Source organism: Bos indicus x Bos taurus, chromosome 21 (genome assembly GCF_003369695.1).
Source record: "Bos indicus x Bos taurus breed Angus x Brahman F1 hybrid chromosome 21, Bos_hybrid_MaternalHap_v2.0, whole genome shotgun sequence".
NCBI lineage: Eukaryota > Metazoa > Chordata > Mammalia > Artiodactyla > Bovidae > Bos > Bos indicus x Bos taurus.
In genome coordinates this window covers 27117458-27129777 of record NC_040096.1, presented here as the reverse complement: position 1 = coordinate 27129777, position 12320 = coordinate 27117458, and the positions used below count along the sequence as shown (strand labels likewise).

At 48.2% G+C, this 12320-nt stretch overlaps 1 protein-coding gene across 2 annotated transcripts in view; it reads right to left on the bottom strand.

The window, feature by feature from the left end:
• The window catches only part of IL16 (interleukin 16), a 126514-nt gene that overhangs the window by 14518 nt on the left and 99676 nt on the right, over positions 1 to 12320 (bottom strand). The window contains exons 12-14 of one of the 2 annotated variants that reach the window (XM_027521457.1): positions 9437 to 9524; positions 6764 to 7242; positions 1854 to 2004 (exon numbers count right to left, since the gene is read on the bottom strand). In XM_027521457.1, coding sequence (XP_027377258.1) covers positions 1854 to 2004; positions 6764 to 7242; positions 9437 to 9524 — 718 coding nt within the window. Of the gene's footprint in view, positions 1 to 1744; positions 2005 to 6763; positions 7243 to 9436; positions 9525 to 12320 lie in introns of those variants that run through there. The other variant, XM_027521458.1, reaches the window with a different exon arrangement.

The following is a 12320-nucleotide window of genomic DNA, read 5'->3' as shown; positions in this document are numbered from 1 at the left end:
AAAAAGCTCTGTACCAGTGATTTCGCAAACTGGGCTGCACACTGGAAACTGGAGGATCTAAAATATACTGAGTCTGATTTAATACACCTGGGATGAACCTGGGTGTTTGCACTGGGGCAGCCCCACAGGTCCTTCCAGCCTGCTCTATCAGGCATGCCCAGTGAAGTTCAGCCCCTCACCACTGGGGTCAGAAGAAGGGGAACATATGTTGGTCTTTCTTGGAAGCCATCTTGAACAAGCCAGACCAGGGGAAGCTCTGCCACCCACCACTCTTTCCCAGGGACAAAGGGAGGCTGAACCCCAAGTCCTGCACAGCTGAGAAGCCAAGTGCATGTGTGGCCCTTCGGTCACCCCAGGTCTTATTGTTCTGGTACCATGCTCTGGGTGGTGCCTGGTATCAGAATTCAGCCCATTGTAAGGAAGACATTGATTCCTCTTGCGTCTTGTTCCAATGCCAACCCTCAAGCTACACAACCATGCAGGGCATTAAGCCTGGATGATCCCACAGAGACCTTCTGCACTATCCCAGAGGCCAGGGTGGTTAGTACTGACTCTGGGACTTTACCAAGTGTGTCTGGACCTCTCAGCCTGGTCCTGCATTTATGCATTGCTCTGCTGTAAGGCCTGTTGTAAGACTCAGCTGTCAGACGCTCTACGTGAGAGCCCTATGCAAACTGGGGCGAGGAGCTCTTGCTGGTAGATGTTCCCTGGTGTGTTCCTCAGTTGGGGTGACTAAGGGGTGAAGAGGAGCCTCCAGTAGTAGGGCCCCTGCTCCGGGAGAGATGTGCCAGGTATTTCCATTCACAGCATTCCTGGACCTCCAAGAGCCTTCTGTGTGCTTTGCATGTGGTTATTGTTATTTAGTTGCTAAGTCACATTGGACTCTTTTGCAAACGCCATGGACTGTAGCCCACCAAGCTCCTATGTCCATGGGGTTCCCCAGTCAAGAATACTGGAGTGGGTGGCCATTTGCATGTAGTGCTACTCAAACAGGTTGAGCAATAAATATGTAAGTGTGTAGCCAATTCTGCCACTACCATTATTGGGAGCTCCTTGATGGACTGGTCTGTCTTCTTTCTCTCATTCTCCTTCACATTCATTCTCATCTCTCTCTCTTTCTCTGTGTATGTCTCTCTCCCGGTGTCTGTCTCTTCCCCTGCCTCGCTTCTTCCCCAGAAGCCAGTACAGGGACTCTTGAAGGCAGCATTCAATACGCACTTACTGAATTGAATCACCCGTTGGGGTTCTATGTGATTTCCCACTTGCTGATGAGAGAACTGAGGCTCACACACAAAAAAGTTGAGTTGCCCCAAATCACACTGGTGAAGGACAGAACCAGGTTTTCCACCCTGGTCTCCCTGGCCCCAAATCCCATCTCCTCTGTCATCAAAGCTTTAATATTCAGCTCATATCTCAGCACTTTCAGGGGCACCATGGGGGCGCACCCCAGCCATCCCCTGCCTGGGGGCGGTGACCACCAGCAACCTGCTATTCACTCATGCCTCTCTGACCTGCATCCCCAGACTTGGAAATGCTGGAAGAAGCTTTCTAGAAGGCTGTCACCCCGGAGGCAGCGGCCGCTCGCTGTGGTTGGGTAGGTGTGTCTGGGACCTTTCCCAAGGGCTCCCTTCTCCAGCCGACTCTGGATTGGCCCGCATTCCTCCCATCACCGCTGTGCATCCCCCCCCACCCCGCATCACAGCATCACTATTCCAGCCAAGAGGTCCCCACCCTGACTGCTTACCAGCCCAGGCCCAGCGGTCCAGCCATGCAGGATGCTCTAATGCTCCAGTCTTCCCCTAGTGCTGGACCTTGATCCAGAAGGTCCCTCCTCCTGGCAGATGAAGACCTACCTGGGCTGGCTGCCCTCCTCCCTGGCTGGCCCTCTGAGAGGGATGTCGTGTGTGGCCCGACTACAGGTCCTGGGTGGCCAGCAGCGGTGTGAGGGGTTCTCCCCGCTGTGTCTTCCTGTGGAGGCGGCGGTGGCAGCAGTTCTCTGGCTTCCTGTGGTGTAAACAGGAAGTGAGACTGTGTCAAAACGGTAGCCTCCAGCTGTGAGAAAGCAAGGAGCCCTCTGATTGGGACTGGGGGGCCAACATCAAGCAGCTTTAATGAGAAGTCCAATAGCAGCCCTGGTGGTCAAGAGGGTCCTTTCCTCCATGGCGCTGTCTGCATGGGTGACCAGGGAGCTGGCACCTCCTGGAGGCCCAGAGCATCCCTCTTCTTCCTGGACACATGAGCCGGCATCCAGGACAAGGGCTCATGCACTTGACACATGTGAAGATCCTGGGGCCCCTGTGACAGGGAGAAGAGGTCTGGGGGTGGGAAATAGGGCTGGCACTGCTTCGTGTATCACTACATCTGGCCAAACTCCTCCTCCTCCCAGGGGGGAAGACAATGAGGCAAAGATCTGCCTCCCGAGTCTTCACTAAGTTAAAGTTAGACCCCTTAGAGGAAAATTTGGATCTGTTGCTTTCTACATTGTGATTTATTATTCAGTTATTTATGGTCTTCCTTGATGGCAAGTGGTAAAAAAAAAAAAAAAGTTCATCTTCCAATGCAGGAGACCTGGGTTTGATCCCTGGGTCAGGAATATCCTCTGGAGAAGGAAATGGCTACCCACTCTAGTATTCTTGCCTGGAGAATCCCATGGACAGAGGAGCCTATCAGGATACAGTCCATGAGGTCACAGAGACCTGGACATGACTGAGCGACTAGACAACAAACATTCAGCTATTTAGAAAGGATGTTGTGAAGGATGACAGAAACTCTGAAACTGTGCCATTGCTCCCCTCTGCTGCCCCCAGGGTGACCTGATCAGTCTAGGGCAGGACGGTTTTCCCATTAAGCATGGATGTGGCCTCAGGCTGCTTCACAAACCAGTTCAGGGACGAGCTGGACCGAGCACCAAGTCACTTTCTAATGCTTGAGTAGAGTTTGGGTTTTCATACAGCATCAAAGAGATGTTGCCAGGGCCCAGAGGCAGGGACCAGCACCAGTTCTGTCCCAGAGTGGGACAGAAAGCTTCCCAGAAGTGCTTCTTGTCTGGCTCTTGAACAAAGGGTAAGAACTTTCCAGGCAGAGAAGCCAAGGAGAAGTGTTCCAGAGAGATAAACATCCATGGTAGAAGGAAAAAGCAGACCAGCAACCCAGAAAGAAAAGAAGGCCAATATAAAAATGATGCTGTATAGGGCTTCTCTGGTGGTCCAGTGGTTAAGAATCCACCTGCCAATGCAGGGGACACGAGTTCGATCCCTGGTCTGGAAAAATCCCCTATGCCTCAGGGCAACTAAGCCCATGTGTCTCAACACTGAAGCCAGAGTGCCCTAGAGCCCATGCTCTGCAACAAGAGAAGCCACTGCAATGAGAAGCCCACTCGCGCAACTAGATAGACCCAAAACAGCCACAAAATAAAATAAATATATAATTTAAAGAAAGATGCTGCCAAAATTTTTCTGCAGGGGAAATACTCTGCCATACTGCAGTTGATGGTATGTCTTTTCTGCTATTTCCAGGGTCAGGTGGAATGATGGGCTGGCTATTAGACAAGGCTGTGAGCTCCCTTCCAAAAGGAAGGAAAGAAGGAGGAACAAATGCACCATGTGGGACTAAAAGAGAAACTGAAAACATTTGTGGCCTGAGATTTATATCTACTTTGTCAATAAATATTCTTTAGGAAGTATAATTCTATACAAGTTAGAAATGTGTTCACCAAGCATTGTCCCAGCCCAGGGTTCCCTATTTAGAACCAAGTTCTATGGTAGCACTTTGGAAACACTGAGAGACCAACCAACCCAAAGGAATCACTGTGTCTCTTGAACTAGTCCTTCATAAAAGCAAGGCTTGGTTATGAAAGTAGAAGCTTAAAATATCAGACTGATGGTATCTCAGCCACTCATCAGCAGAAAAAAAAAATGACGTGTCTGAAATTTAACTGCACCCAGGGAACTCGGCACCCTGTCTATATCCGTGAATGGTTGACACTTTCATAGGCTGATGCCCTGGGTACCAACCACAGTGGTGAAAGCAACTTTGCATGTTGGAATATACTCATATGTGTTTTGTCTTTTCATCAACACACCTGATACTGCACCCTCTTCATGGGAGATTTTTTTTCAATTAGCTCCAGAAGTAAGATTGATTTCACTTGACTTTTGCTGTAAATAGTTTTTCCTGGCATAGTGCTTGGTAGTGAATGATGGAGAGAGAAGGGAAAGAAGACAGGAGATGACTTAGGGGAGAAAGTGATTTTTAACCAAAAGTGGTCATTGAAGCTGATTTTCTAGAAGGGAGAGAACTGGTCCTCTGTTGAAAGAAATATTCTGAAGGTCATTTTGGTTGTGGAAGTCCCCTTGAGTTACAGTAGGTGAGAAAGACTTTGGGGTTGTCATAAAAGCTTGAGAAAGGTCATGGGACCCTGGGGAGGAAAGACTGGAGGAGGTGGAGGGTGGAGGACAGAGAGACAGACAAAGAAAAAGGAGAAGGAGGAGGGGCTAGAGGGAGAAAGGGAGGAAAGAATGGAGAGATATTACACACTGGGACCAAAGAGAAAAACACCCAGTGAGAAATCCCCAGACATGGTGGAGGATATTTTAAGAAGAATGACATGCAGCAAACAGCCCCCGTTTTTATGGTGCTGTCTTCCCTTCTCTGCACCCCCAACACCCAGGAAAATAATATGGTGCTGGCTGTGCTTTTGTAAAAGGCTGTGGAAGGGTCTGTGGGCCATGTGGGACAAAGCAGAAGGACAGAGAATTGCAGCTGTGGAAGTGCGGAGGGTGCAGGCAGGAGCGACAAATGCTGAAGAGCAGCCAGGGTGGCAAAGACAGGGGACTTCTGCCTGCAGCAGAGTCCCTGTCTGCCTTCTTCTCCCGCAGCAGCCTCGCCTGGGGAGACTCCCTCCCCATATCTGGTCCAACCCGGCCAGAGGGCACAAGAGCATCACCAGGGCAGCCCCTGTGACCCCCACAGAGCCCCTCTGGGTCTCCAGGAACAAAGTAGATAGCCTGGCTTCCCAGCTTCTCTGTTCCTAATTTGCCCTCTGGGACTCACAGGTCTTAGGCTCAAAGGAAAATGAAATGTTTGCTTAAAATGGGGGTGCACAAGGTGACGGTGTCTGTTCTGAACCCTTAACTGGACAGAGACTAGGTATCTTCAAGATTCATAAGCTGTCTAGCTGTAAGTTCATTTCAGTAGCAGACCTCACAAGTATTTGAGGTCAAAACCCTACCATGTGTTTAAAAATTCTTTTATACCATGTTAATAAAATACTCATTTGCTTGGAAAGAAAAAAAAAGGATCAGGAGAACACAGCACCCCCTCGGCATCTCCACCATGAATTGCTAATGAGCCCACATCCTGCCAGCTCTCTGCAAGATGGTACTTCCTCTTCAGTAACCTGGCTTCCTCTCCCTCCTCTGCTCTCTCCTCCTACTCAACACCTTCCTTTCTGGGGTTTCTTGCTCCTCCTGAAGCTTCCCAACCCTTATCACAGACTGTTCGACTGTTCTAGGGGATTACCAGAGGCCCCAGTTCTACCTACCCTGTGAAATCCGCCGAAGAAGAAGTGAAAGACAACGAAGCCTAATGATAAAGTGACCCACAGGCAATGTGAACTTGAGCAAGTCCCTCGGCTTTCTCTTTGCATGAAAGGGACTCTTATCCCCAGATGGTTGTCTGGTTTAACTGAGACAGAGCACAGCACCTGGGCCTAAAAACGGCTCAAGATACAGCAACTGCCTGGCCATGAGCCTGCCCTCCTGTGAGGGAGGGGTATGGAGCTGCAGAGAAAGGAAACGGAGGTCTGCAGGGGTGTCTGCAGACCCCTGCAGGGACAAACTGTCATAGCAATGAACACCGATATGCCTGAGAGCCCGTTAGGCATCCGCTAGGTTGGTTCCTTTGAATCCTCACCTAGCCCATGGAGGGAGCCTCTAGATTCAGCCCCAGGGACTTCCCTGGCAGTGCAATGGTTAGGACTTTGCCTTCCGGTGCAGGGGGTATGGGTTCGATTCCTGGTCAGGGGGCTAAGACCCCACATGCCTTATGGCTTAAAAAGCAATATTGTAACAAATTCAATAAAGACTTTTTTTAATGGTCCACATAAAAAAATAATCCTGGGGTTTCCCTGGTGGCTCAGTGGTAAAGAATCCACCTGCTAATGCAGGAGATTTGGGTTTGATCCTTGATCTGGGAAGATTTCACATGCTGCAGAGCAACTAAGCCCACATACCACAACTCCTGACCCTGTGCTCTAGAGCCCAGGAGGCTCAACTGCTGAGCCCACATGCCCTAGAGCCCATGCCACTATTGCAATGAGAAGCTCACGCACCACAATTAGAGAGTAGCCCCTGCTCACTCGCAACTAGAAAAAAGCCTGTGCAGCAATGAAGACCTAGTGCTACCAAAAATAAATAAATAAATAGCTTTAAAAAATCCTAATGCTTGTAAAGATAAAATAAAATAAAATTTAAAATAAACTTAGACCCAATTAACAGATAAGGAAACTGAGGCTTAGAGACCTGTGAGAGCAGCCTTGCATTCCAGTGTGTCATGGATGGCAACGCAGAAGTCATTCAGCAAGATTGGGGCTTCAGCTGAGGTCTGCCAAGCTGCAAAGCTCTCTCTCTGAAGTCAGCTTTAAGCTTGAGCCCAGCCCCTTCTCTCTGATGGAGGAGAAACCCTTCCTTGCCCTCAGCTAACACTCTACTAATGCCCCAGTTCAACACTGCTTGATGCAAGAGAATGCTCAACCCTCTCTTACCTGGCCACAGGTGGGCAAGGTGTGTCCAGAAGGGCACAGGGAGTCCTTTCTCTCTTCCAGACTCTTCTGAGGGTCACTGTCACTTTTAAAGTATTTTCTGGGTGGAGGCTTGGGCTTGGAGGATGTAGGCTTTCTCACCAAAATCTCAAAGGATTTCTTGAGTCTCAGTGGTGGGTGGCTGCCCTGGCTTGCAGGGAGGGGCAGGTTCTCCTGGGGGTGCCTGGATGAGGCCCCAGGAGGCACCCCTGGTTCCCGCCCCAGGGGCAGGCTGGGGTTGTGCACACTGACTTCCAGATCAGAGGGTGGCTGCTCTCCACTGCTGCTGGGACTGCCCCCGGGAGATCCTGACATGTAGCTGCTGTCGCTGCTGGAACGGATCATGACCTTCTGCGCCCGGCGATGCGGGGGTGCAGAGTTCTTGTCCCGCTCCTTTTCCAAGGTGGGCCGCCCGTGCCAGCTGCTCTCCAGCCTTTTGACACCTGCATTGGAAGCACAAATGAAACCCCATCCCTGGTCTGGATCAGGACTACTGCCAGGGGTACACTGCTTGCCCAGGCTGTCTGCTTCTCCCCGGAGGTCACTTTGGAGTGAAGCTCAGAAATCTTGGGTCTGGTATCCAGCACCAGTGACATCAGGCTGGGAAAATCATTCAAATTTTCTGAGTCTCTAGGCATAGAGACGGAGATGCATCCCCAAGGTTGCCCTTCAAGGAAGGGCTTGATGTCCTGGCTGTCAGCCCCTTCAGGGACCACCTCGCCCGAAAGGCAGCCCACCTCCAATGCCTGATGGAGATGGGGCTAGAAAGACCCAGCCAATTCTGCACACAGGACACCTCCAGTGGGCCATGTGAGCTCCATGGCTGGGTGGAAGTGGTCTGGTAGGGGCAGTCCGGTATCATCTCTGCTCAACTGGCCCCTCTGCTCAGCCCTGAGACCCCCCCTTGCTCCCATAGGTGTGGAGCCTCCAGATGCTTCTGAATCAACATTCTGACCATGCCCCATTTCAAAGCCTGCTGGCCTTTGGGGGAACCCAAACTTCCACCCTCCGTTTCCTATCTGTAAAATGGAGATACTCATTTCAGGATCACAGGACATTTTGGGGTTCAAAATCAAAGAGAGAAAATGTCCATGAAGGTGCTTTGAGCATTGTACCAAGAGGTCAGGGCTTTCATGGTGGCTCAGTGGTGAAAATCCCGCCTGCCAATGCAGGAGACTCAGGTTCAACCCCTGGTTTGGGAAGATTCCCCTGGAGGAGGAAATGGCAATACACTCCACTATTCCTGCCTGGGAAATCCCATGGGCAGAGGAGCTTTGTGGGTTATAGTCCTTGGGGTGGCAAAGAGTTGGACATGACTTAGTGACTGAACAACAATAACCAAGAGGTTACCTTTCTTTCCAAAAATGAGGATGAAGCAAGGCCAGAAAACCACTGTGCCTTAGCCAGACTCTCCTCTTCCTTTTGTCTTCCTATGCAGCCCTTCCTCCTGGTTCTGAGCCCCCTTCCAAAACCCCGTCATATTCTGAGCATAGGGCCAACCACACACCCTCCACTGACCCTTCTTTGTCTCTAGTAGTAGAAGATGCCCCTTCCCTAGCATCACAGATCAGAAGAGTGTGAGCAGACCGAGGCCCAGGCTCTCGCTCAAATGTGAGCACATTCTGCAAGTCCAGGAGCAACAGGCGAGCCCCACAGGCGAGCATCTCAGACTTCAGTACAGAATCAAGGCCAATCAAGCTCATAATTCAAATCGTCTTTAGAGAAAAAGCTTTTCTTTAGCTTTTTACTGATTTTAAAATAAAAATGCATCTTTGTTTAAAGTCAGCTGCAAAAAGGAAGAAATGAAAGCAAAAATTCACCCTCAGCCTATCAGAGATAACCGCTGTCAAACTTTTTTTCTCTGTTCTCCTCCCTTGAGCATAGATGCATGTTGAGTGGGTGGAAATGGAAGAAAACCACTGAAATAAAATTCTGGGTCCTGTCCTTCTGTCTGGACACTTTCCAGACTGTGTAACATCCTTGTGAATATCAGTACTAAAGCCTGCACATTATTCTATAATATGGACATTCCACAAAGACTTGGCCAATGCCCACCAGCTGTACATTGGAATTGGCCAGCCTGGTTCCCATCCCAGATCATCTGTGTACTCCATGGCTGATCTGGGGTAAGGGAGCCTCTCAGGACCCCACATTTTCCCAAAAATATGCATAAAAATTATATGGGAAGATTCAGGGGAATAGTGTATTAAATAGCATGCCTAACACGATTAGAACTCAATACATGTCAGAAACTTTATTAATAGATATTATTCTTTATAAGGAACCTATTATCATGGGCTAGCAGTTGAAATCTCAAATGCCTATAGGGACAGAGGTGAGACAGGCAACCTGGTAAAATAAGGTAACAGGGAATGGTGAGGACTGTAAAGAACTAGAGAAAGTTTGTGGATTTAAAACAATTCAAATTCAGATGATTTTAAACTCTTGTGCCTCCGAAACAAAGCAAAATGTGACCCCAATTTAGCTGCTGGACTGCTAGCTTTCAATCCTTGTCTATGAACCAGGCTCATCTGTGATGACTACTATGTTCCTGGGGTAGAGAGTGAGTTGGTGGCTAGACTCAAAGCTTTCTAAGAAGACAAAGATGCTGCAAATGCAAGTTCATTGTCTCCTTACCTTCTAGACTCCACTGGTGCCGCTCCTTTCCAAACTTGACGTTCTCCACAGCCTGGGCCACAGCTTCTTTGAGCTGCTGTTCAGAAACCTGGAAAATTTACAGCACCTCCTCAAGCAAATAGTGGGAACTTCTGCATCAGGTTTTGAGTCCTGTACCAGTTCCCTAACTGGGCCCCTGGATTTTGCTGTCTTTCATTCACACCCACTCTACAAACAGTTGACATTCCCAGAAACACCCTGGGCATCACTGGTTCCCTAGTATCTTATGGACAAAGTCCAAACTCTGTCAATAAAGGGATTCTCAAGGTGGCCCCTCTGAACTCCCTAACCTTCTCCACTACTTGCTGCCAAACTGGGCAGAGTTACCATTTTAGAGTTTACCTCTGGGGAGTTCTTCCACACTTAACGCTGCCATGACATCATCATCACCTTTATTACCAACAACAATGATGTCATAACTGGAACCCTAGCCATCTTATTGTAACAGGTAATTAATCCCTTTGAGTAATAGTTAAAAATATGAGTTCTGGAACAAACACACTCATGTACATGTCCCAGTCCCCTCATTTTGTAACCACACACTCACACAAGGAACTGAAGCTTCTAACCCTCAATTTTTTTTCCTGCAAAACAGTGACAACAAGAACCTACTTCACAGTAAAATCAGAGGGTTTTTAAAGAGAACTTTTTGGACACCAAAAGCACAAGCAACAAAAGGAAAAAAACAGATAAATTGGACAATCTCAAAATGAAAATATTCTGCATATCAAAGAACTATGAGATAAATGGGACAGAAAATATAGATACAATTGGATGATGAAAAAGAAAAAGATAAAAAGAAGAAAAAGAGACAAATCAGATAACATCAAAATGAAAATATTCCCTGTATCAATCAACAAAGGGCAAAATCAGTAGAGTGAAATGGGACTCACAGAATGGGAGAAGACTTAGGCAAATCAGATTCCTACAACTCAACAGCAAGAACAATCAAACCATCCAAGTAAAAATGGGCATAGGATTTGAATAGATATTTTCCAAAAAAGACAGACAAATGGCCATCAAGCATGTGCAAAGATGTTCGATGTTAGTAATCTTTAAGGAAATGCAGATCAAAACCAAGAGATAACTTCCCTGGTGGTCCAGTGGTTAGGACTTCCCCTTCCAAAGCAGGGGGTAGAGGTCTGGGAGCTAAGATCCCACATGCCTCGAGGCCAAAAACCAAAACAAAAAATGGAAGCAGTATTGTAAAAAATTCAATAAAGGTTTAAAAAATGGTCCATATTAAAAAAAAAATCTTAAAAAAACCCCCCAAAAACACAATGAGATATCACTTCACACCCATGAGGATGGGCAGGTGGTCCAGTGGTTAGGAATCAGCCTGCCAATTCAGGGGACAGAGGTTCACTCCCTGGTCTGGGATGGTCCCAACTGCCTCAGGGCAACTAAGCCCATGGGCCACAACTGCTGAAGCCCGCACACCTTAGAGCCCATCCTCTGCAATGAGAGGAGCCTGTGCACTACAACTAGAGAGTAGCTATTGAACAGCAACAAAGACCCAGTGCAGCCAAAACTAAAAATTAAGTCATTAAAATAAATAAGTAAACAGAAAAGAGCTGCTGCTGCTAAGTCGCTTCAGTCGTGTCCGACTCTGTGCGACCCCATAGACGGCAGCCCACCAGGCTCCCCCATCCCGAAAATGACAAGTGTTAATAAGGATATGGAGAAATCGAAATACTTGTGCTTTGCTGGTGTGAATGTAAAATGAGACAGCCAAGATGGAAAACAGTATGGCGGTTCCTCAAAAAATTAAAAATAGAATTACCGTATGATCCAGCAATTCTACTCCTGTATATTACCCACATAGAATGGAAAGCAGGGACTCGAACAGATATTTGCACACCCAGGTTCATAGCAACAGGATTCACAATAGCCAAAAGGTGGAAGCCACTCAAGTGTCCATCAACAAATGAAGGGGTATGCAAAATATGGCCTCTACATAAACAATGGAATCTTATTCAGCCTTCAAAAGGAAGGAAATGCTGACATCGTCCATAGCACAGGTGAGCCTAATGGACACCATGCTAAGTGAAAGAGCCCAGTCACATATGACACCACTTAGATGAGGTATGCAGAGTTGTCAAAATCAGAGAGCAAACAGTGGGAACTCGGGGACACAGTGGGAGACAGAAAGTAAGTAGAAGAGTCATCTCCAGAGGGGAGAATGAGGGCTGTTTAAGGGGTAGAGAGTGTCACTTTGGCAAGATGAAGAGTCCTGGGAATGGCTGATGGTCACGGCTGCAAAACAATGTGAATGTCCATCACGCCACTGAACTCCATGCTTCAAAATGGCTAAGACTGGGGACTTCCCTGGTGGTCCAGGGGCTAAGACTCTGTGTTCCCACTTCAAGGTTCCATCCCTCATTGGGGAACTAGATTCCACTCACAACTAAGAATCTGCCTGCCGAAACAAAGATAGAAGATCCTGCGTGCGGCAATTAAGACCCAGTGCAGCCATGGGGTTGCTAAGGGTCGGAGACGACTGAGCGACTTCACTTTCAATTTTCACTTTCATGCATTGGAGAAGGAAACGGCAACCCACTCCATTATTCTTGCCTGGAGAATCACAGGGACGGGGGAGCCTGGTGGGCTACCGTCTATGGGGTTACACAGAGTCGGACATGACTGAAGCGACTTAGCAGCAGCAGCAGCCAAATAATACATAAATATTTCCTCCAGCATGCTTACTGTCAGTGCTCACTAACTAAGCAGGGCTGTGTTTGAACCCTGCCACACAGGCCTGTGGGGATCTTATCCACCATCCCCTTCTCTACCCCATTTCTGCTAGGAGTCAGTCATGTCATCCAACCATCTCATCCTCTGTCAT